General features: G+C 47.6%; 1 protein-coding gene across 2 annotated transcripts; it reads left to right on the top strand.

Moving 5' to 3' along the window:
• Positions 1-6: 6 nt before the first annotated feature.
• Positions 7-23,828, top strand: DTD2 (D-aminoacyl-tRNA deacylase 2). 2 transcript variants are annotated; one of them, XM_069730462.1, is made up of 4 exons: positions 7-55; positions 3,337-3,447; positions 10,043-10,112; positions 21,691-23,828. In XM_069730462.1, the coding sequence occupies exons 2-4, from the start codon at positions 3,337-3,339 to the stop codon at positions 22,014-22,016; spliced, it is 507 nt and encodes a 168-aa protein (XP_069586563.1). In that variant the 5' UTR covers positions 7-55; the 3' UTR covers positions 22,017-23,828. The 2 variants fall into 2 exon arrangements, with proteins under 2 accessions (XP_069586563.1, XP_069586571.1); XM_069730470.1 differs by having other exon boundaries at positions 49-185.
• Positions 23,829-24,572: the final 744 nt, after the last annotated feature.

Raw genomic sequence — 24,572 nt, 5'->3', positions numbered from 1 at the left:
CGGGCCGGAGCAGGAAGTGTCACGTGACTGCAGTCTGCTGCCGGAGCAGTGACAGGTACATATGATGGCGCCTCTCTGTTCTACTTATCATCAGTGCTAGATATTATGGATGATCACTGATTTGCAAGCTTTGGCGTCTTTCTGAGAGTTGTAGTGCCACAGGGAGCAGCACTGCTATCCCAGGGGTGAGAGTCTGGCCATTATTTCAGGATCATAGCGCTTGATTGTTTATGGTGCCAGGTGTGATAATGCAGATCTTCACTTGCTCTTACATTAAGGCCTGCATTTTGCACATACCTGTTCTATATGTGATTGTCAGCCCCAATGGGAACAGAGATGATCATGTCTATGAAGCGCCGAAGAATTAATGGCACGAAATAAATAATAACATACAAACCCATTATATCCTGTGTTGCTGTTCACATGACCGTAAATAATCATTATCATGTATGTGTTTGATTGGAGTTAGGGATCAAAGTCACCCATACAAGTCTATGGGATGGAAATTGTTCTGTTTGTGACATATGATAAAATACTGACGTCTGAACAAGGCCTAATTAGTAAGACGTGCAAGAGTCATGCTGGCTCACACATGGTTAACGGGAATCTGTCAGCAGGTGCTAGCTATATAATCTGACAGCAGCATACTACACTCCTGATTGGCAGCTTTCTGTGAACACTGCATAGCGACAGAGAGCTGCTAATTATTGATGTGCGGGCAGGCTCAGATGGGCATGCGCGAGTAATAATGTTCAAGTCCCCGCAGTAGCATGTGTCACATGTATGTGGGATTCTCTAACAAACAGGCAATCCCTCTATGTGATCAGGCTGTCTAACAGCTGCAAATCATGCAGCCGCAGGGACTCGAACATAATATATGAGCACTCCCAGGTACTGGGACAACATTATATCCAAGCATGCTCGCTCATCACTACTGCAAATCAGTTACAGGTTGCAGTTATACACAGCAGTTGACTAGGAGGCACGAGGCATCTAGTCCTCTAGTGATAATCTGCTGATGAAACACTGATTTAATTAAGGCCGGTTTCACACGTCAGTGGCTCCGGTAGGTGAGGTGACAGTTTCCTCACGTACCGGAGACACTGACACACGTAGACACATAAAAATCAATGTGTCTCTGCACATGTCAGCGTGTTTTCACGGACCGTGTGTCCGTTTGGAAAACACGGAGACATGTCACTGTTCGTGGGAGCGCACGTATTACACGCACCCATTAAAGTCAATGGGTCCGTGTAAAACACGTACCGCACACAGATGCTGTCCGTGTGTGTGCAGGAGGCAGCGCTACTGTAAGCGCTGTCCCCCCCGCGTGTGGTGCTGAAGCCCCATTCATTTTTTCTCTCCAGCAGCGTTCGCTGGAAAGAAGGAATGAAAAATCTTTTTTTTTTTTTTTTTTTTTTAAATAAAGTTGCCGGTAATCTGACCCCTCCCACCCCCTGTGCGCCCGCCCGCTGGCATTAAAATACTTACCCAGCTCCCTCGGCGCTTTTATCCTCTCAGCATCGCTGCTTGTCCTGTATGAGCGGTCACGTGGTGCCGCACATTACAGTGATGAATATGAATATTCATTACTGTAATAAGCGGCACCACATGACCGCTCATACAGGAAGAGCTGCGACGCTGAGAGGATGGAAGCGCCGAGGGAGCTGGGTAAGTATTTTAATGCCAGCGGGCGGGCGAAAAGGGGTGGGAGGGGGAAGATTACCAGCAACTTTTTTTTAAAAACATAAAACATTAAAAAAAAAAGATTTTTCATTCCTTCTTTCCAGCGAACGCTGCTGGGAAGAAGGGATGAATACTGGCTTCAGCACCGCACGCAGGGGACAGCGCTTAACTGTGGCACTGTCTCCTGCACAGTCCGTGTGGTCCTCAGTCAGCACACGGCTGCCGCACGTGTGCCACACTGATGTGCTACGTAAGCACACGGACATGGATAATTCCGGTACCGATTTTTCCGGTACCAGAATTATCTGGACGTGTGGGACAGGCCTAAAACAGCAAGCAGATCATTAAGTGACACAACACTGGAATCGGGGTCTCTGTCCCTACTTTATGCTGTCAGATTGCCTTTGAGTGGTTTAAGCACTTTGTGCTTTATTCCTGATTCTGTGGATGTCTCCTCAGGCCGGGTTTAGTTTTGTAAACCTGCACCGAAGATACAACAGCGCATGTGAAAGGGATTCTTCTAAAGCTGTCAAATTTTTTTTTTTCCTGTCACTCATTTTACCTGCAAATTTTGCTATTCTCACCCATCTCATTGGAACGGTGTGGATCTATATTAGCAGGAACATCCACATGCAAAGTAGAATGTGACATCTCATCCTGTCCTGTTACTCTGCAGCGTACAGCTCGGTAATCTCTGGGGTCCCATTTGTACAATATAATAATTAGCTCGTCAGGTACATGAGGTTTTTAGTATGAGTGAATGCCTTTAAATGGCTTACCTGGGATATAGCAGGGAGCCTAACAATGTGTAATGTATTTGCTGTTAGAATTCTGCTATGTCTACACACCCGACACATGACCATTCATGCTATTTGCCAGCTGTATTATTTTATCAGGGGCTGAGCATTTAGTTTAAGAAGGGGCTGTCCTAGTAGTGGACAATCCCTTTAATGAGGAGTGGGAGGCGCATATAAGCGGAATCCTTACAGTGAGTCAATTACACACTCTTAATTTTCCAGTTGTTAGATTCCTCCCCGTTAATTCATAAAAATATCCCAGGAAAATTGCTTAAAGGGAACCTGTCACCCCCAAAATCGAAGATGAGCTAAGCCCACAGGCATCAGGGGCTTATCTACAGCATTCTGCAATGCATTCTGTAATGCTGTAGATAAGCCCCCGATGTATCCTGAAAGATGAGAAAAAGAGGTTAGATTATACTCGTTAGATGACGTCCTCTTCTTGTATTCACGCTGTGGCTCCGGTGCCTGCGCAGTGCAGTACTTTGCGTTGTCCTCAACAGGGCAGACAAAGTACGCCTGTGTTGGAGCCGCAGCGTGAAGACAAGAAGAGGACGTCATCATAAGAAGATGGGAGGCGCTGGACCAGGACCACGACGCCCATCGGACCGGACCGCAGCGGGACCGCCCCTGGGTGAGTATAATCTAACCTCTTTTTCTCATCTTTCAGGTAACATCGGCGGCTTATCTACAGCATTACAGAATGCATTACAGAATGCTGTAGATAAGCCCCTGATGACGGTGGGCTTAGTTCCACTGCGATTTTGGGGGTGACAGGTTCCCTTTAAGGCAGCTCCCCTGACAATAAGTTTGACATGTCAGTGTCTTTTTGCTTCTTTCCATATTGTTACAGATGGCGACGTTAGACAGGGAGGTGGCTGCCCGGGTGGTGCTTCAGCAATGTTTAAATGCCAAGTTGCAAGTGAAGCCTCAGGATGAAGACTCTGATGCTGAATGGGTGGAGGTATGTGGTGGGTGCACAACCATTGATGGCGTGAATCAATTTACCATTCAATGATAATACTCTGTCCTGACCACCCACCTGGAAATTGGGATAGATTCATGACTTCTATATTATTTTTGATGTTGATATACAGTGGGGCAAAAAAGTATTTAGTCAGTCAGCAATAGTGCAAGTTCCACCACTTAAAAAGATGAGAGGCGTCTGTAATTTACATCATAGGTAGACCTCAACTATGTGAGACAAACTGAGAAAAAAAAATCCAGAAAATCACATTGTCTGTTTTTTTATCATTTTTTTTGCATATTATCGTGGAAAATAAGTATTTGGTCAGAAACAAACAATCAAGATTTCTGGCTCTCACAGACCTGTAACTTCTTCTTTAAGAGTCTCCTCTTTCCTCCACTCATTACCTGTAGTAATGGCACCTGTTTAAACTTGTTATCAGTATAAAAAGACACCTGTGCACACCCTCAAACAGTCTGACTCCAAACTCCACTATGGTGAAGACCAAAGAGCTGTCAAAGGACACCAGAAACAAAATTGTAGCCCTGCACCAGGCTGGGAAGACCAAATCTGCAATAGCCAACCAGCTTGGAGTGAAGAAATCAACAGTGGGAGCAATAATTAGAAAATGGAAGACATACAAGACCACTGATAATCTCCCTCGATCTGGGGCTCCACGCAAAATCCCACCCCGTGGGGTCAGAATGATCACAAGAACGGTGAGCAAAAATCCCAGAACCACGCGGGGGGACCTAGTGAATGAACTGCAGAGAGCTGGGACCAATGTAACAAGGCCTACCATAAGTAACACACTACGCCACCATGGACTCAGATCCTGCAGTGCCAGACGTGTCCCACTGCTTAAGCCAGTACATGTCCGGGCCCGTCTGAAGTTTGCTAGAGAGCATTTGGATGATCCAGAGGAGTTTTGGGAGAATGTCCTATGGTCTGATGAAACCAAACTGGAACTGTTTGGTAGAAACACAACTTGTCGTGTTTGGAGGAAAAAGAATACTGAGTTGCATCCATCAAACACCATACCTACTGTAAAGCATGGTGGTGGAAACATCATGCTTTGGGGCTGTTTCTCTGCAAAGGGGCCAGGACGACTGATCCGGGTACATGAAAGAATGAATGGGGCCATGTATCGTGAGATTTTGAGTGCAAACCTCCTTCCATCAGCAAGGGCATTGAAGATGTAACGTGGCTGGGTCTTTCAACATGACAATGATCCAAAGCACACCGCCAGGGCAACGAAGGAGTGGCTTCATAAGAAGCATTTCAAGGTCCTGGAGTGGCCTAGCCAGTCTCCAGATCTCAACCCTATAGAAAACCTTTGGAGGGAGTTGAAAGTCCGTGTTGCCAAGCGAAAAGCCAAAAACATCACTGCTCTAGAGGAGATCTGCATGGAGGAATGGGCCAACATACCAACAGTGTGTGGCAACCTTGTGAAGACTTACAGAAAACGTTTGACCTCTGTCATTGCCAACAAAGGATATATTACAAAGTATTGAGATGAAATTTTGTTTCTGACCAAATACTTATTTTCCACCATAATATGCAAATAAAATGATAAAAAAACAGACAATGTGATTTTCTGGATTTTTTTTTCTCAGTTTGTCTCCCATAGTTGAGGTTTACCTATGATGTAAATTACAGACGACTCTCATCTTTTTAAGTGGTGGAACTTGCACTATTGCTGACTGACTAAATACTTTTTTGCCCCACTGTATTTGGTTTCTTAAAGATGTCTATCCTAATATTAACCCTCATGGGGTGTATGGAGCGAGCTCAGGAGCTGACTCCACTAAATTAGGTAGCAGGCATCTGTGCACAAACGCCCGTTCAGATGACAGTGACATTGGTCTGAGCATGGACAGCTAGTGCATGGACTCTCCTGACCGGATCGTGACAGCCTTATAGAAAGCTGCCATGCTCCAATTGGGAGAGCCGCGACTAGTCCGTGGATTGCTGACCGATTTGCACGGTTGTTTGGATGAGCCCTAACAGTGGTTGCCGGATCTGAGGTCCGCCTTTTGCTGTTTAGATGCTGCTATCAATCTCTGACTTAGATGATCACAGATTCAAGTCTAAAAAAATAAGAGTAAAATATTTTAAAAAAAAATACAAATCCTCTTCCTTTACCCTATTTAAAATAGATATTTAGTAAATAAACATATAATATCGCTGTGTCCGTAAAAGTCCCGTCTATCAAAATATCAAATGAATTAACCCATACAGTAAACACAGCAAAGAGAATAAAAAATAGAAGCTCCAAAATTGCGCTTCTTTTGGGCACCACTTTTCCTTAAAACAAAAAAGAACAATATCCCAAAATGGTATCAATAAAACCAACAGCTCACTGCATTAAAAATAAGCCTTCATAAAATGTTATGGGTCTCTGAAAATTACAGCTATTTTTTGTTTTATTCTGGATTTTCTTATCACCACTTAAATAAAAAAAAATCCATGCAAGAGTGTTAGTGTTGTAATTTTACTGACCTGTAGAATAATGAATAACCCAAAACACTATGGCAGAATTGTATTTTTTTTATTCCCAATTTCACCCCACTGTGAATTCTTCTCATGTTTTCCAGTACATAATTTGCGAAAATAAATGCTGTCAATCAAAACCTGCAACTTGTCCGACAAAAACAAGCCGTCATAAGTAGAGTTGAGTAAATTTTGCAAAATTCGGTTCAGATTACGATCAGCGGCGAAGACCAGCCACAGGCTGTTTCAACAGAGCTCCATGTTGGCAGACACGGGGGTCTTCAGTCGACTCACAGCTGCCAGGACAACCCATCAGTGACCCTTGAGTATGTTGCATGGCGGCTGATGTGTGCATCAAATGACGCGCTCCCATGTCGGCATACTGTTAATGCTACAGCCAGCGATAGAGATTGACAACGGCATTTAACAGGTTAACAGTCATGGTCGGAGCTCGGCCGTATCTGCGGCTGTTATAGACTGTTCCTGCTTGTGACATGCAGCAATTATCTGATACGTATGAAGCTTTTAGGAACTATAGCAGCTTAGCTGCGCAATGGCAGACCATGTAAAGATACAGGGTTGCCAAGTGCTGAGGAGCAGTATTCATGAAAGTCACCAACGTTTTGCTAAATAAATGCAAAGCTACAAAATACTCTGGAATAAAAATCACAAAAAAAACTGTGTTGAGAGCTTCATGGCATAGGTTTCTCCTGCTGAGCAGCTGCATGCAAGCCTTACATCACCAAGCACAATGCTAAGTGTCAGATGGAGTTATTTTAAGACCCCTACTGGGATCTTGGAGCAGTAAAAATGTGGAGTGGCAAATTGCTTTTTTCTATCTGACAGTCAAATGGACGAGTCTCAGTGTGGTAAATGTCAGAATGTTACCTGCCTGACTGCACTGTGCCAACTACACTGCTCAAAAATATAAAGGGAACACTAAAATCCCACATCCAAGATATCACTGAATGAAATATTCCAGTTGTAATTCTTTATTCATTACATAGTGGAATGTGTTGAGAACAATAAAATCTAAAAATGATAAATGTAAATCACAACTAATATCCCACGGAGGTCTGGAGTTGGAATGATGCTCAAAATCAAAGTGGGAAATGAAGTTACAGGCTGATCCAACTTCAGTGGAAATGCCTCAAGACAAGGAAATGATCCTCACTAGTGTGTGCGGCCTCCACATGCTTGTTTGACCTCCCTACAATGCCTGGGCATGCTCCTGATGAGGCGGTGGATGGTCTCCTGAGGGATCTCCCAGACCTGGATTAAAGCATCCGCCAACTCCTGGACAGTCTGTGGTGCAACGTGACGTTGGTGGATGGTGCGAGACATGATGTCCTAGATGTGTTCAATCGGATTCAGGTCTGGGGAACGGGCGGGCCAGTCCATAGCTTCAATGCCTTCATCTTGCAGGAACTGCTGACACACTCCAGCCACATGAGGTTTGGCATTGTCCTGCACTAGGAGGAACCCAGGGCCAGCCGCACCAGCATATGGTCTCACAAGGGGTCTGAGGATCTCATCCCGGTACCTAATGGCAGTCAGGCTATCTCTGGCTAGCACATGGAGGGCTCTGCGGCCCTCCAAAGAAATGCCAACCCGCACCATTACTGACCCACTCACAAACCGGTCATGCTGAAGGATGTTTCAGGCAGCAGATCGCTCTCCACGGCATCTCTAGACTCTGTCATGTCTGTCACATGTGCTCAGTGTGAACCTGCTTTCATCTGTGAAGAGCACAGGGCGCCAGTGGCGAATTTGCCAATCCTGGTGTTCTGTTGCAAATGCCAAGTGTCCTGCACGGTTTTGGTCTGTGAGCACAACACCCATCTGTGGACGTCGGGCACTCAGACCATCCTCATGGAGTTGGTTTCTAACCGTTTGTGCAGACACATGCACATTTGTGGTCTGCTGGAGGTCATTTTGCAGGGCTCTGGCAGTGCTCCTCCTGTTCCTCCTTGCACAAAGGCTGAGGTAGCGGTCCTGCTGCTGTGTTGTTGCCCTCCTACGGCCCCCTCCACGTCTCCTGGTGTACTGGCCTGTCTCCTGGTAGTGCCACCAGCCTCTGGACACTACACTGACAGACACAGCTAACCTTCTTGCCACAGCTCGCATTGATGTGCCATACTGGATGAGCTGCACTACCTGAGCCACTTGTGTGGGCTGTAGAGTCCGTCTCATGCTACCACGAGTGTGAAAGCACAACCAACATTCAAAAGTGACCAAAACATCAGCCAGAATGCATTGGTACTGAGATATGGTCTGTGGTCCCCATTTGCAGAACCGCTCCTTTATTGAGTGTGTCTTAATAATTGCCAATAATTTCCATCTGTTGTCTATTCCATTTGCACAACAGCATGTGAAATTGATTGTCAAACAGTGTTGCTTCCTAAGTGGACAGTTTGATTTCACAGAAGTTTGATTTACTTGGAGTTATATTCTGTTGTTTAAGCGTTCCCTTTATTTTTTTTGAGCAGTGTATAAAGTGTGTTGGAGGGGGGGTAATGTTAAGGGGTTGTTTTTCAGCAATTGATCTAAGACTTTCGGTTCCAGTGAAGAGAAATACTAGTGCTTCAACATAACAAGACATCTTGGACAATTGTATGCATCCAACTTTGTGGGAACAATTTGGGGAAAGACCTTTTCTATTCCAACATAACTATCCCCATTGCACAAAGCATGTTCCTGAAAGGCATGGTTGGGGAAGTTTGGTGTGGAAGAACAGGACTAGCCGCACAGAGCTCTGATCTCAATTCCATCAAGCAAATTTTGGGATGAACTAAAATGGAGATTGTGAGCCCAGCTTTATGGTCCTAAGTAAGTTTCTGACCTCACAAGTGCTTTTCTAGATAAATAGGTAAAAATTCCCACAGACATAATCCTAACTCTTGAAGAAAGCCTTCCCAGAAGAATGGAAACTATTACAGCTTCAAAAAGGGACAACTGTATATTGAAGGGGTTTTCCAAGATTGAGACCATCCTAGTCACGTGTCAGTAGGGGCTGTAGCCTGGAGACATACAGCTCCCGAGACCTGTGTCTTAACGGACGACCTGTATCACACATTATTATTATTATTATTATTTATTGTTATAGCGCCATTTATTCCATGGCGCTTTACATGTGAGGAGGGGTATACATAATGAAAACAAGTACAATAATCTTAAACAATACAAGTCATAACTGGTACAGGAGGAATGAGGACCCTGCCCGTGAGGGCTCACAATCTACAAGGGATGGGTGAGAATACAGTAGGTGAGGGTAGAGATGGTCATGCAGCGGTTTGGTCATATACTATTGGTGGTCAGGAGCACGGCTGTGATATGTGAAGAAATATGTTTGAACCCACGTTGTGCTCTAGAAGGAGGTTTCCAGCTGGAGATAACCCCGTTTGCTCAGTGAGGAAGACATATATTTCGTCACAGATGACAACCGTGCTCCCGATTGTTGACTGAGGTATGTGCGATACAACTCTTGTCGGTTGAGACACAGGTCTCGGGGGCTTCATGTCTTCAGCCTGTCGTGTTACGTGACTAGGATTGCTGCAGCTTGAATTATATCAGGAATGCCGTGTTATCTAATTTTCGGAGAACCTCTTTAAAGGGACACTGTCACCTGAATTTGGAGGGAACAATCTTCAGCCATGGAGGCGGGGTTTGGGGGTTTTTGATTCACCCTTTCCTTACCCGCTGGCTGCATGCTGGCTGCAATATTGGATTGAAGTTCATTCTCTGTCCACCATAGTACACGCCTGCACAAGGTGCAATCTTGCCTTGCGCAGGCGTGTACTATGGAGGACACAGAATGAACTTCAATCCAATATTGCAGCCAGCGGGTAAGGAAAGGGTGAATCAAACACCCAAAAACCCCGCCTCCATGGCTGAAGATCGTTCCCTCCAAATTCAGGTGACAGTGTCCCTTTAATGTGTATGGATTTAGTATTTTATAAAAGCTCCTGTAGGTGTGATGTGTTGGTGTGTCGATAACTTTGTCCATACAGTGTACCGAAAATATTAAATTTTGCCTTTGTTCTTGTGACCTACACATATCTAATGCACATATTCACCATATATTCTTATTTCATCCCAGATAAAAAGGGGCATGGTCATCTATGTTTGCTTTTTTAAAGGATCATCAAAAGATTTGATTTCTAAAATGGGTAAGTTACAATGTGTATTTGTGGCTGTTTCTTTATCGCCTCTCATTGGGGGACACAGGAACCATGGGTGTATGCTGCTGCCACTAGGAGGCTGACACTATGCAAATAAAAAAGTTAGCTCCTCCTCTGCAGTGTACACCCCACCGACTGGCATTATACTCTTCAGTTTAGCTTAGTGTCAGTAGGAGGTGGACACGGGTCTTTCATTAGACCCTTATCTACCTCAATGTGCGTCGTTTTCTTTCAGGTTTCCCAGAAGGATACAGGGTGAGCAGTCACACCTGTAGTCCCACAATGCGGACTATGAGTACGGCGTGTACTGCCACCCCGTATCCTCATAGATCCCTCACCAGGACCAAGAGCCTAGCACACAAGCGTGCTCAGAAGTCCGGTCCTGGCTCCGTCCCCCACCCACTCGCCCACCAGAGCCTGTCGGTTGGAGGAGACGAGGACGTCCATCATAGCTCCCTGGACGTCTGATATCTTCACCAGTTTGAGGTTAGTAACAGACGGCGTGGGATGTTTAGGTGAGTATTCCTGCTCCCCTTCCTCTGGGTCCTTCTCGGGAGGCATGGTAGGAGTCGTGTCTCCTTCGCGCGGCGGCCCCTTTGGACAGCCACGCTGCTCCCCCGCACTGTCTGGGCGACCGCACTACCCTTTTTGCTGCGGCCACTCCTGTTCCCGAGTGGCGCGGCGGTCCTTCTGGCTGTCGCGCTGAATTTTACTGCAGCCGCTCCTTCCTCTCTGGCACAGCAGCGCGGACGTCTCCTCGCGCGGCGGCCGCGCTGCTTCCCCCCGCACTGTCTCGGCAGCCGCACAGTCCCTTTTTGCTGCGGACGCTCCTTTACCCGAGTGGCGCGGCGACCCTTCTAGCCGTGCTTAATTTTACTATGGCCGCTTCTTCCTCTCTGGCGCGGCGGCCGCGCTGCCCCTCTTTGCTGTGGCCGCGCTGCCCCTTTTTGCTGCGGCCGCTCCTTGCTCTGGGTGGCGCGGCAGCCCTATTGGCACCTACGCTGGTTTTTTGCAGCGGCCGCTCCTCTCTCTGGCGCGCACACAGCCGCGCCATTTTCCACCGGCGACCGCACTCTTTCTGTGGGGCCGTTGCGGCGGGCCTGCAGGCAGCCGCGCTGCCTTTTTTCTGTCCTGGCGCGGCCGTCTTGCGGGCGGCCGCGCCGCTTCCTGGCTGCACGTCCGCCGCTGCGGCCCTCTCCGGCGGCCGCCGGCTTCTAATTTAGGCCCCGGCTTCTCCTGGGGCCTACTTCCGGCCATGACTCCGCCCACTTCCTTCTCTCCATCGGGCGGGCTTTTCTGCCGCCCGACTGATTCTTTTCGGCGCATTGGGGGACACAGCAGGCGGTCCTGACATGGCGGTTAGCCCCGCCCACTTTCCCTGCGCCCCCAAGTTTTGTTTTTCGGCGCCAGGAACGCCTTGCTCCACTCTTTGTGGCTGCAGTTGGTCCTGGACTGAAGGTGCCAAACAGCAGTGTCCCAGAAGTCTGCTGTCTGTCTGCATTTCTACGTTAAGGATCATCGCTGAGGTGCATCTTCTATCAAGATCCTCCTCTTGGCAGCTATGCAGTTTTTCTGTCCGAAGATGCTCCGCCTGTCGTGAGTAGCTCTGCTCTGCAGACGGACACTTTCCTCTACCCTTCTGTCCCCTAACCTTCTAGTATTTCTGCCACACTTTGCGTTGTCATCTCTCTGTCAGACCTGTAGCAACCCCCGCCCAGGACCCTCCCGCTGTTTTGCTACAGAGCGAAAACTCCGCTCCAGCCTGGGTTTCCTCTCTATCACAGTCCATAGCGGATCTAACACAGGTGTCTAAAACCCTTGTGTCTGTGGTTGATAGGTTGCCCCTGCAGACCCCCGCAGTAGCCAACGGGTCGCAGGAGGCTCCATCTGAGCCTTCCGTTATAGGCCGCAAAAGGTCCAGACAGGAACGCTGGTCTGAGTCCTCTTTCAGTTCCATCTCGCCCCACGGTCCTTCTCTGCGGTCGGCTGTCCTCCCTGAGTCAGGCGAGGCTTTCTCTGATGCGCCTTCATAGGTCGGCGCTGGAGTTGAACCAAATTTATAGCATGGGGGATATGGTTCAGAACCTCATTGGAGCGATAAATCAGACCTGTGGCATCAAAGCTTCCGCTACGGAACCCGCAGGCCAGGCGGTTTCGTTTAGACGGGCTAAACCACCTTCAAAGGCTTTTCGCTCCTCACCCTGATTTAGAGGAAATCATGATGAGAGAAGGAGAGAATCCAGCTGGACGCTTTCAGAGAGGAAAGCGCCTTGTCGTTTTTATATCCCTTTTCTCCGGAGCTCATTGCTAATTGGATTTCTCCCTCGGTGGATCCTCGGGTTTCCAGGCTGTCGAAAGACCAATACTGTCCTTCCTCTATCTGGCGGAGCATCTCTGAAGGATTCTAATGATAATCATAGAATCCTTTGCGAAGTATCCAAGTGGGCCAAACAGCTCCGTCAGGGCATCCCGGATGGGGCTCCACTTGGACAGCTAGCTGAGCTTGCCAGACAGATTTCTCTTGCAGGTGAATACCTGGCCTCCGCTTCCCTGGATGCCGCGTCCTATGCGACTCAGGCTTCCAGCAATGCTGTTCCCTTCCATCGGACCGTTGGCTCAAGGCCTGGCAGGCGGATTTGTCTTCCAAAAAAAAAAAAAAAAAAAAAAAAGTCCCTTACCAGCTGGTCTTTTTTTCTGGGTTCACGCAGCAGAGGCCACAGGCACGTCAAGAGAAGAAGAGGGTATTTTGTTTAGACCCACTCCTTCTTAGCGTTCTCGCTACTCCCAAGGTGGATCCTCCAGGTCTAGGACTGGAAGATCCACCTCGGCATGACTCTCTGCAAGACTCCAGCCCAACTCCCAAGCTGGGCGGCCGTCTTCTCTTTTTCTGGGACGTCTAATTTTCCGCAGTAGACGCATGGGTCAGGGAAGTTGTATCCTCGGGATACAAGATAGAGTTCGTTTCACGACCCCGGGATCGTTTCTTCAAATCCCGTCCTCAAGAGATCCCGCTCTAGTTCCGGGTTTTTTCGCAGCCATCGCTTCTCTTCTCAAAGCCGGGGTAATCGTTTCCGTCCCAGAGAAAGAACGGTTCACGGGTTTCTACTCGAACCTCTTTGTGTACCGAAAAAAGACGGCAAGGTTCGCCCCATTCTGGACCTTTTATTGCTGAACAGGAGAGTTCGTCTGAGACACTTCAGGATGGAATCCCTTCGTTCAGTAATTGCTTCCATGGAAGCTCAGGAATTTCTGTGCTCAATAGACATCCAGGACGCCTACCTCCATGTCCCGATATTTCCCGGATATCACCGTTTCCTGCACTTTGCAGTGCTCCGGGAACATTTTCAGTTCGTCGCCCTGCCATTTCGCCTCGCAACCGCTCCAAGGGTGTTCACGAAGATCATGGCGGCACTGATGGCCATCACGAGAGTCAGAGGCCTGGTCCTATTGCCATACCTCGACGACATCCTCATCAAGGCTCCGTCCTTTTCTCATGCTCACGAAAGCCTGTCCATTGTTCTCGACACCTTAGCCCATTTCGGGTGGCTGGTCAACCGGAAGAAGTCCTGCCTTATTCCTTCTCAGCGCATCATCTTTCTGGGCATGCTCTTCGACACTCGTCAGACCAGAGTCTTCCTTCCCAAAGACAAGAGATCCACCCTTTGTCGGGACATACGCTTGCTCCAGGGTCCTCGGCCTCCCTCCCTCCGATCGGCCGTGAAGGTTCTGGGGAGGATGGTAGCTACATTGGAAGCGATTCCCTTCGCCCAATTTCATTCGCGACCCATTCAGCTAGCCATTCTGTCTCAATGGGACAGGTCTGCCTTCTCCCTGGATCGGCCGACCCGACTCTCTTCTCGGGTCAAACGGCCTCTCAACTGGTGGCTGACGTCACCTCTCTTCTCCCAGGGCAAGTACTTCCTTCCAGTTCCTTCCTGTTCGGCTGGGGTGCGGTTTTTCGCCACCTGACAGTCCAGGGCCGTTGGTCGTCGCAGGAGTCATCTCTGACAATCAATGTCTTCGAAATTCGGGCCATCTTTCTGTCCCTCCGCCCCTGGGAAAGGATTCTCAAGGGCCTGCCAGTCCGGATCCAGTCGGACAACGCCACGGCTGTGACATATGTCAACCATCAGGGGAGGACACGGAGCTCCTTGGCCCTTGCTGAGGTATCAAAGATCCTCCTTTGGGCAGGGGCAACAGTTCCGGTGATATCCGCAGTGCATATTCCCGGCGTGGACAACTGGGCCGCCGACTTCCTCAGCCGCGAGGGCCTCGCGGCAGGGGAATGGTCCTTGCATCCGGAGGTCTTCCATCAGATTTGTCTTCGATGGGGGACTCCGGACGTGGATCTCACGGCGTCTCGAATGAACAGGAAGGTTCCGCAGTTCGTCTCCAGGTCTCGCGATCCTCTCGCAGTGGGCGTCGACGCTCTGGCCATCCCTTGGTCACAGTTTGTGCTGCCCTACCTGTTCCCACCCCTTCCATTACTTCCCAAACTGTTGAAGAAGATCAAAGCGGAAGGGGTGCCAGTCATCTTGATCGCCCCGGGTTGGCCCAGGAGAGCTTGGTTCGCGGAGCTCGTCAACCTTCTCGCGGACGCTCCCTGGCGCCTTCCAGACAGGCCCGATCTGCTGTCTCGGTGTCCGTTCTGCCACCCGAATTCTCGGTCGCTCAGTTTAACGGCGTGGCTGTTGAGACCGCGGTTCTAAGAGCGTCCGGCCTTTCGGACCGGGTAATTCACACCATGATTCAGGCTCGGAAGCCTTCGTCTTCCAGGATCTACTACCGTACCTGGAAGGCTTACTTCCGTTGGTGCGAGTCCAACCGTGTTCCATCCATGTCCTTTTCTCTGCCTTCTCTTTTGGCCTTCCTTCAGGCAGGACTGGATTCGGGCCTGGCTCTTAGCTCCCTGAAGAGCCAGGTTTCTGCGCTTTCCATCCTTTTTCAGAAGACTTTAGCTTCTCGGCCACAGGTTAAGACCTTCCTTCAAGGAGTAGCCCACGCTGTCCCGCCGTACAGGGCCTCTGTGGATGCATGGGGTTTAAACCTGGTACTGGACGTTCTGAGGGTTTCTTCCTTTGAGCTCCTTAGGGAGATTTCTCTATCAGTTCTATCTTGGAAGGTGACTTTTCTTGTGGCCATCGCGTCTATTCGCCGCGTTTCCAAGATGGCGGCCCTGTCTTGCCGTCCTCCGTTTTTGGTCATTCACCAGGACAAGGTGGTCTTCCGGCTCCCACCTTCCTTTTTTCCTAAGGTGTTTTCCTCCTTCCGCCTCAATGAGGACATCGTTCTCCCTTCCTTTTGTCCAGCTCCGACTCATCCTCTGGAGCGATCGTTGAACAAGCTGGACCTCGTCAGGGCAGTGAGGATCTACCTGGATAGAACCTCCATTTTCCGGAAGACGGATTCCCTTTTCGTCATTCCTGATGGCATGCGCAGAGGCCAACCGGCTTCCGAGGCGACTATTGCTCGATGGATCAGAATGGCAATTTTGGAGGCTTACCGGGTCAAGAACAGAGTGCCCCCTACTGGGATTAAGGCTCACTCTACCCGGGCAGTCGGCGCCTCCTGGGCGGTGCGCCACAGGGCTTCCGCCCTACAGCTTTGCAAAGCGGCAACTTGGTCTTCCTTCCACATGTTCGCCAAATTGTACAAGGTCCATACCTACGCATCGGCGGACGCCAGCCTAGGCAGAAGGATCCTGCAGGCGGCAGTGGTGAGTCCTCTGACCTGATGGAAGTCTGTTTTCCCGCCCTAGGGACTGCTTTGGGACGTCCCATGGTTCCTGTGTCCCCCAATGAGAGGCGATAAAGAAAACAGGATTTTTGGTTGCTTACCGTAAAATCTGTTTCTTGAAGCCTCCATTGGGGGACACAGCTCCCTCCCAATGTTTCTGTTATATGTTATATGACTGTTCTCACGTTTACAGTTCTCATGTTTGTGGTTATGGTTTTTCAACCTTGTTCATTATCTCCTACTGCTTTCTCACTAACTGAAGAGTTTAATGCCAGTCGGTGGGGTGTACACTGCAGAGGAGGAGCTAACTTTTTTATTTGCATAGTGTCAGCCTCCTAGTGGCAGCAGCATACACCCATGGTTCCTGTGTCCCCCAATGGAGGCTTCAAGAAACAGATTTTACGGTAAGCAACCAAAAATCCTGTTTTTCTGTATAAGACATGAACTCAAAATAAAAAAAATATATATATATTTAGTGGAATTGTCCATAATGTATGTGTGAGTATATGTAATAAAACCCACTAAATCATCCAAAGCAGCTAATGCATAATTACTGTTCTTATTTTTCTTGGCAGCAGTAATAATGAGAATTAATAGTAATAATTTTATTTCCACAGCGCCAACGTATTCTGTAGCACTTCACAATTCAGAGGGAATATGTGCAAACAAAATAAAACATTACAGAGTAACATATAATTTAACAATAATTGTACCCTACACATCCTACCTAGGAGCACTTTAGTTTCAGCAGTATAATGAATGTAGGAAGCATTTTGCTAGTCTGATATTATCAACAGAATTAAGGCCCCAAAAATAATCCGGTCTGATTTAGACTAGGTAAAACCTTTCCCCACCACAAATTTCAGAAGTACCGTAATTAGATAATAAAAAAACATATTTCCCTCCACCCAGAGGCAGATTAAGAGTAGCCAGTGCCCTGGGCAGTTTAGAAGACGTGGACCCCCCACAGGCACGCAATATAGTAACATAGTTAGTAAGGCCGAAAAAAGACATTTGTCCATCCAGTTCAGCCTATATTCCATCATAATAAATCCCCAGATCTACGTCCTTCTACAGAACCTAATTGTATGATACAATATTGTTCTGCTCCAGGAAGACATCCAGGCCTCTCTTGAACCCCTCGACTGAGTTCGCCATCACCACCTCCTCAGGCAAGCAATTCCAGATTCTCACTGCCCTAACAGTAAAGAATCCTCTTCTATGTTGGTGGAAAAACCTTCTCTCCTCCAGACGCAAAGAATGCCCCCTTGTGCCCGTCACCTTCCTTGGTATAAACAGATCCTCAGCGAGATATTTGTATTGTCCCCTTATATACTTATACATGGTTATTAGATCGCCCCTCAGTCGTCTTTTTTCTAGACTAAATAATCCTAATTTCGCTAATCTATCTGGGTATTGTAGTTCTCTCATCCCCTTTATTAATTTTGTTGCCCTCCTTTGTACTCTCTCTAGTTCCATTATATCCTTCCTGAGCACCGGTGCCCAAAACTGGACACAGTACTCCATGTGCGGTCTAACTAGGGATTTGTACAGAGGCAGTATAATGCTCTCATCATGTGTATCCAGACCTCTTTTAATGCACCCCATGATCCTGTTTGCCTTGGCAGCTGCTGCCTGGCATTACCCCCTTTTGATAGATCATACGATAAGTCACGTGATTCACACATGGGTGCTCTGGTGCATATGTGTAGATGCAAAATAAGAGAGATTTTTTTCACTTATGTACAGCGGTATATAATAATAGAGCAGGGGTGGGCAATTCATTTTCCAGAGGAGACACATTCAAGACCATGCCTGTTGAGGAGAGACGAACCAAAAGGCTGAAATTAATTCTGCTCAGTATTAGCGTTAATATTTTATATTAATTCAATCACTTAATACTGAGCAGAATGAAGTATGCTGTCATCCTCCTATATACAGCATGAGCCCCCACAAATCCCCTATATACAGCATGAGCCCCCATATAACCTTCTATATACAGTATGAGTCCCCACACCGCTCCCTATATAGTATGACCCACACAGCCTCATCTATACACATTATGAGCCCTTACATAACCTCCTATATACATTATGAACCCCCACATAGTGTCCTATCTACAGGATAAGCGCCCACATAGCCTCCCATATACAGAATGAACCCCCACATAATCTCCCATATACAGTATGAACCTCCACATAGCCTCCTATATACAGGATGAACCCCCAAATAGCCTCCTATATACAGGATGAACCCCCAAATAGCCTCCTATATACAGGATGAACCCCCAAATAGCCTCCTATATACTGGATGAACCCCCACATAGCCTCCTATATACAGGATGAACCCCCACATAGCCTATATACAGGATGAACCCCCACATAGCCTCCTATATGCAAGATGAACCCTCGCAGCCTCCTATGTATGGGATGGTGTTGTGAATTCCGCTCTTGGGCTCCCTCCTGTGGTTGTAAGTAGCATTTTTGTGAGTTCTGCTCTTGGGCTCCCTCCTGTGGTTTTGAGTGGTATGGCTGCTTCTTGGATTTAGCTTCAGCAGCTGTTTTCACTGATCGTCTTTCTGGCTCGGCTATATTAGTCTGGCCTTATCCCTCATTCAATTCCAGTTGTCAATTCCTGCCTGGAGTCATTGCTCTTAGGACTTTCCTGACACTCTGACCAGTTCATCAAAGCTAAGTCCTTGCTTGTCCTTTTGCGGTTCACTTGTTGTGGACGTTGTTGTTCAGCACCTTCTTTGTTTTTGTTCATTTGTCCAGCTTTTCAGTACTGATCTATTCAGCTAAGCTGGAAGCTCTGGGCAGCAGAGTTTGCCCTCCACACCTTTAGTCAGGTGTGGAGATTTTTGCATTTCTCTGCGGTGGACTTTTTCTAGTTTTATTACTGACCGCACAGCGTTCTGTTCTGTACTATTTCTATCTAGCTAGAAGTGGCCTCATGTGCTAAATCTTGTTTCATACTACATTTCCTTCTCCTCTCACAGTCATTATTTGTGGGGGGCTAATCTATCCTTTGGGGATTTTCTCTGAGGCAAGATAGTTTTCCTGCTTCTATCTTTAGGGGTAGTTAGCTCTTAGGCTGTGACGAGATGCCTAGGCAGAGTTAGGAGCATTCCACGGCTACTTCTAGTGTTGTGTTGAGCTTAGGGACTGCGGTCAGTATAGTTGCCACCTGCTCAGAGCTAGACGCATGTCGCTCCTTAATCACCAGATCATAACAGGATGGCCCTCACATATCCTCCTATATACAGGATGAGCCCTCACATAGCCTCCTATATACAGGATGAGCTCTCACATAACCTCCTATATACAGGCAAACATCTCGTACATAGCCTCCTATATACAGAATGAACCCTCACAGCCTCCTATGTACTGGATGAACCCTTACAGCCTCCTATATACGGGATAAGCCCTCACATAACCTCCTATATACAGGATGAGCCCTCACATAGTCTCTAATATACAGGATGAGCCCTCACATAGCCTCCTATATACAGGATGAGCACTCACATAACCTCCTATATACATGCAAACGTCCAATACACATTAAAAAAAAAAAACATAATACATACTAACCTTGCTCCTGTTCCCCAGTGGCCCCACTTTGGTCCCTGGGACTCTACTTATTGTGGCCAGTGCATACATGCATTGCGCTGCTGCAGGTTGATAACTTAATTGTGTCGGCATTTCAGAGAAGAGGCGATGGGAGATCCCCTGGATTTGCGCTGTCATTTAGTATTGCCAGCAGCGGAGCTCCAGATAAGCTTGCTTGTCCAATGATGTGCGTCACGAATGGTGACTCAGAAAACATAATCGGGGAAATATTGCCATGTGCACTACCACAGGACTCGACCATAAGCCCAGATTGCCCTCATTATATTCTAGCTATGCCCCCACCCTCTCCCATCACCTATATATATTGAAAGCATGTACCCGGTACACATGTAAGACTACCACCCTGCATTTATTTCTGTCTTCCTTTATGCAGTGTTGTGGGTACATTGAAATGTTATGGAAAGAAAAAATTTAATTTCACAAAAGTAATCCATCCATTATAAAATCTATAACGCTTTATTACTCCAGGCGCAAAGAGAAAAAATCACACTTTAGGCATTTCAAGCTAGATATCTCTCTCAAAGGTGTTCTCTGGTGACAAAAGACCTATCCTTAATGTCATTAATTAATTTTTGTTTTTAGTTAAAATAAGTTGTCAGATTAGTAGGGGTCCGACTCCAGGTACCCCCACAAATCAGCAGTAATTAAAGGGAACCTGTCACCCCCAGAATCGATGGTGAGGTAAGCTCACAGTCATCAGGGGCTTATCTACAGCATTCTGTAATGCTGTAGATAAGCCCCCGATGTAACCTGAAAGAGGAGAAAAAGAGTTTAGATTATACTCACCCAGGGGCGGTCCTGCTGTGGTCTGGTCAAAGGGGTGTCTCAGGTCCGCTCCGGCGCCTCCCATCTTCATTCCATGACGTCCTCTTCTGGTCTTCATGCCGCGGCTCCGGCGCAGGCGTACTTTGTCTGCCCTGTTGAGGGCAGAGCAAATTCCTGCAGTGCGCAGGCGCCAGGCCTCTCTTACCTTTCCGGCGCCTGCACACCGCAGTACTTTCCTCTGCCCTCAACAGGGCAGTAACAGCGTGGTCATCTGCTGAGGTTCTCCTCCACTATTAGGGGGTGTCATCGAGTTGTAATCAAGGTTACCTGATTAGGGGCCCACTCAGAAGCTTCACCCCCCCCCCGGACCAAAACCCTAACTATGCCTCTGACTATTACTATTTATTTGCTTGCTACAGAATATTTACTCATTTTATTTTTATCTTAGCACTGCACAACTGAGAGAATAGGAGCTGATCTACAGCAGCTGCTGTATACTGGATACTGGAGCTGTGCAGCACAGCTCTGTACACTGTTAACATTTGGAAGCCGCCGCAGCTATTAACTGCTGATCAGTGGCAGAGCTGAGCATCGGACCCCCCGCCAATCTGATATTAAGATGTGACCAGAGGATCCCTTTAATCATAACATGCCTTTCAATGCTCATACTTATATATATATTCGGATTAGTGGATCACAATCAGTTGCATAACTGTTCTCTATAACAGGATATGCAAATTGCCTCTTCAGAGCAAAAGAGGACTTGAACTCTATAGTGCCACCTGTTGGAAGTAGCGATCCTACAAGTCACAATCAACCCTTTAACTTTAATATGACTTAGGATAAAAGCCAAATCAGTATCTCAATTTGCAGACACGGTGTTTCGAGCTGTTGGCCCTCATCAGTGCAAAGCCTCCTTACCTTGACAAGCCAGAGCTGGTATGTCACTCTCCACAAGGAGAAACCTTACCCCTTAGACCTCTATAAGGCTACGTTCACATTTGCGTTGTGCGCCGCTGCGTCGGCAACGCAAACAAAAATGCAACAAAATGCACGCAAAAACGCTGCGTTTTGCAACGCATGCGTCGTTTTTTGCCGAAATTTGGACGCAAGAAAAATGCAACCTGTTGCGTTTTCTTGGCCCGACGCTTGCGGCAAAAAAAAGCATGCGTCGCACAACGCAGCACAAAAAGATGCATGCGTCCCCCATGTTAAATATAGGGGCGCATGACGCATGCGTCGCCGCTGCGTCGCCCAACGCAAACCAGACGCAAACATGCATAACGCTAATGTGAACGTAGCCTAACAGGATACATTTGTGCTTCTCTGCTCGTCATACTTTGTCACTATGCGCGTGCTGATCCCCATACTGTACCATCTGTGCCCAATTGTAAGTAAAAGTTGTTCAGCCAAGTCCATTTATTCCTGTTTTGCAGTGAGCTCTCTACTAAATGTGAAATTAAGTGAATCAGATTCTGGAAAACACGTGGCCATCACTGAACTCCCGGGAGATATTCTTATTGTTCCTCAGGCCACGCTTGGAGGAAAGTCAAAGGGCCGCTGCATGCAGTACCATTTAAATGCAGGCAAGGAGCAGGGCATGGAGTTATATGCACTTTTCACAGCCCAGTGCCAGAAGGAACTAGAGGCTCATGCTCAGTGGTCGGAATCCGGGGCTGTTCTACGCTATGGCACCTATGGAAACAGACAGGTGTTGACGCTTGACACTAATGGACCATATACACACCTGCTGGAATTCTGAACACAATGCAGAACGTTCAGCCTTTTTCTATTTAGCACCCTTTTGTAATTAGAAGATTGATGGTTATGAATCAAATACGTAATTAAATAAATCTAACTTATTTTCCAGGAACTTAACATACCTAAAGTCTGCTGTGAATTATAATGATCCTATATATAATGATTGTTTATTGGGGTTTCCAGGATTTAGAATATGGGATTCCTGGCAGTGATAGAATGAAGGATCTCTGAAGTGCATGAGAATGAGCTCCATCACCAGACTCCGCCAAACTGGTACATACAGCTCACACCAAGCTGGTACATGTAGCGCTCAGCCTCACTGGTACATGTAGCGCTCAGCCTCACTGGTACATGCCGTGCTCAGCCTCACTGGTAAATGTTAGATTTAAAAAAAAAAAAACAGTTTCTGGGTACTTACCCCAGTCGGGTGTAACAGATAGTGAAGGTCAGATAGCCTGAAAGCATTGAAAAAAGGTTTGAACACATAGAACCAACAGGTCAGCCCGTTGCACACCTAACCGCCAATAAAGTAATTGATAAGGTATATGGCATAATGATGAAAATATACATACATTCAAAAAGACCTAGACTGTATAGTTCAATAAAGCAGGAAGCCAAGGGACCACGGACCACTCTCAGAAAACTAAGGCTACTTTCACACTAGCGTCGGAATCTTCCCGTCGCAATGCGTGGGCCAGAGATTCCGACGCTAGCGTTTAACGCACTGCACAACGGAGGCAGCGGATGCATTTCTCCGGCGCATCCGCTGCCCCATTGTGAGGTGCGGGGAGGTGGGGGCGGAGTTCCGGCCGCGCATGCGCGGTCGGAAAAAGCGGTCCGTCAGGAGCAAAAAACGTTACATGTAGCGTTTTTTGCTCCCGACGGTCCGCCAAAGCACGACGCATCCGTCGCACGACGGATGCGACGTGTGGCAATGCGTCGTCAATACAAGTCTATGGGGAAAAAACGCATCCTGCAAGCACTTTTGCAGGATGCGTTTTTTCTGCAAAACGACGCATTGTGACGGATTGCAGTTAACGCTAGTGTGAAAGTAGCCTAAGTCAAGTTCCCGGTTCAGGCCTTTAGGTGTAAGGGTTTGCAGAGTGTATATCCAGTGCGATTCCCGTTCTCTTAATAATTTAATATGATTACCACCCCTGCGTGGTCTCTCAACCTGCTCGAGTACCTGGAAATGTAGTTGGGAGATGGAATGATTGGCAGATACAAAATGATGTAGAAGGGGAAGCTACGTTTTTTTACACCGTATGGTGGATTTTTGGGAAGCAATCCAATCACGGATGTGTTGTGTCGTCTCGCCAACGTAAAGCAGGCCACAGGGGCATTTTATCACGTACACAACATTGTTAGAATCACACGTGAAGAATCCCTTGATCTTATACTGTTTGCCAGAGTGGGGATGGGTAATCGAACTGGATTTAATGACATTTGAGCAGCATGCGCAATTTAGGCAGGGAAATGTGCCACTCCTTTTAGTGCCAAGGAAAGTTTATATTGTGTGTATATATAGGATATGTATATACGTCACTGTATAATACTTCACATGCACTCTTGTGTTAATATTGGATCTTAGTTCCATCTGCTCGGCATTGTGATACTTGTATATAGTTTCTGCACGGCATGCTACACTTGTTTATAGCATCTAATGTACTGTGTCTCTATTGTTTTTTCCAGCGAGTTTTGACAAAGGCCCATTACGGGGTCAAAACGTTACCTCAACAACCCTTGTTTCTTTCTACGTTTTTTTTTTTACTGTGGTGAACAAAATTATTAAATTTTTGCATTTGAAAATTTACATTGAGTGCGGCTGTTGTTTTACAAACCTATGATTTAACTGGACTATATCCAGGTTCAGCCTGCACCTGTGCCTCTCTCTTGTCAGAGTGCACGCCATTCTACTTCAATCACTGGTAAATATAGCGCTCAGCCACACTGGTACATACCGCGCTCAGCCACACTGGTACATACCGCGCTCAGCCACACAGGTACATACCGCGCTCAGCCACACTGGTACTTACCGCGCTCAGCCACACTGGTACATACCGCGCTCAGCCACACTGGTACATACCGCGCTCAGCCACACTGGTACATACCACGCTCAGCCACACTGGTACATACCGCGCTCAGCCACACTGGTACATACCGCGCGCAGCCACACTGGTACATACCGCGCTCAGCCTCACTGGTACATACCGCGCTCAGCCTCACTGGTAAATGTAGCGCTCAGCCACATTGGTACATACCGCGCTCAGCCACACTGGTACATACCGCGCTCATCCTCACTGGTACATACCGCGCTCAGCCACACAGGTACATACCGCGCTCAGCCACACTGGTACTTACCGCGCTCAGCCACACTGGTACATACCGCGCTCAGCCACACTGGTACATACCGCGCTCAGCCACACAGGTACATACCGCGCTCAGCCACACTGGTACTTACCGCGCTCAGCCACACTGGTACATACCGCGCTCAGCCACACTGGTACATACCGCGCTCAGCCACACTGGTACATACCGCGCTCAGCCACACTGGTAC

The sequence above is a fragment of the Ranitomeya imitator genome, chromosome 1 (genome assembly GCF_032444005.1).
Source record: "Ranitomeya imitator isolate aRanImi1 chromosome 1, aRanImi1.pri, whole genome shotgun sequence".
NCBI classification, from domain to species: Eukaryota; Metazoa; Chordata; class Amphibia; order Anura; family Dendrobatidae; genus Ranitomeya; species Ranitomeya imitator.
This window is presented reverse-complemented; position numbering and strand designations above follow the sequence as displayed.

Coding starts and splice junctions, on each gene's coding strand:
- DTD2 (XM_069730462.1), top strand. CDS start 3,337: ATGGCGACGTTAGACAGGGAGGTGGCTGCCCGGGTGGTGCTTCAGCAA. Junction 3,448..10,042: donor CTGATGCTGAATGGGTGGAG/GTATGTGGTGGG, acceptor ATTTCATCCCAG/ATAAAAAGGGGCATGGTCAT. Junction 10,113..21,690: donor AGATTTGATTTCTAAAATGG/GTAAGTTACAAT, acceptor CCTGTTTTGCAG/TGAGCTCTCTACTAAATGTG.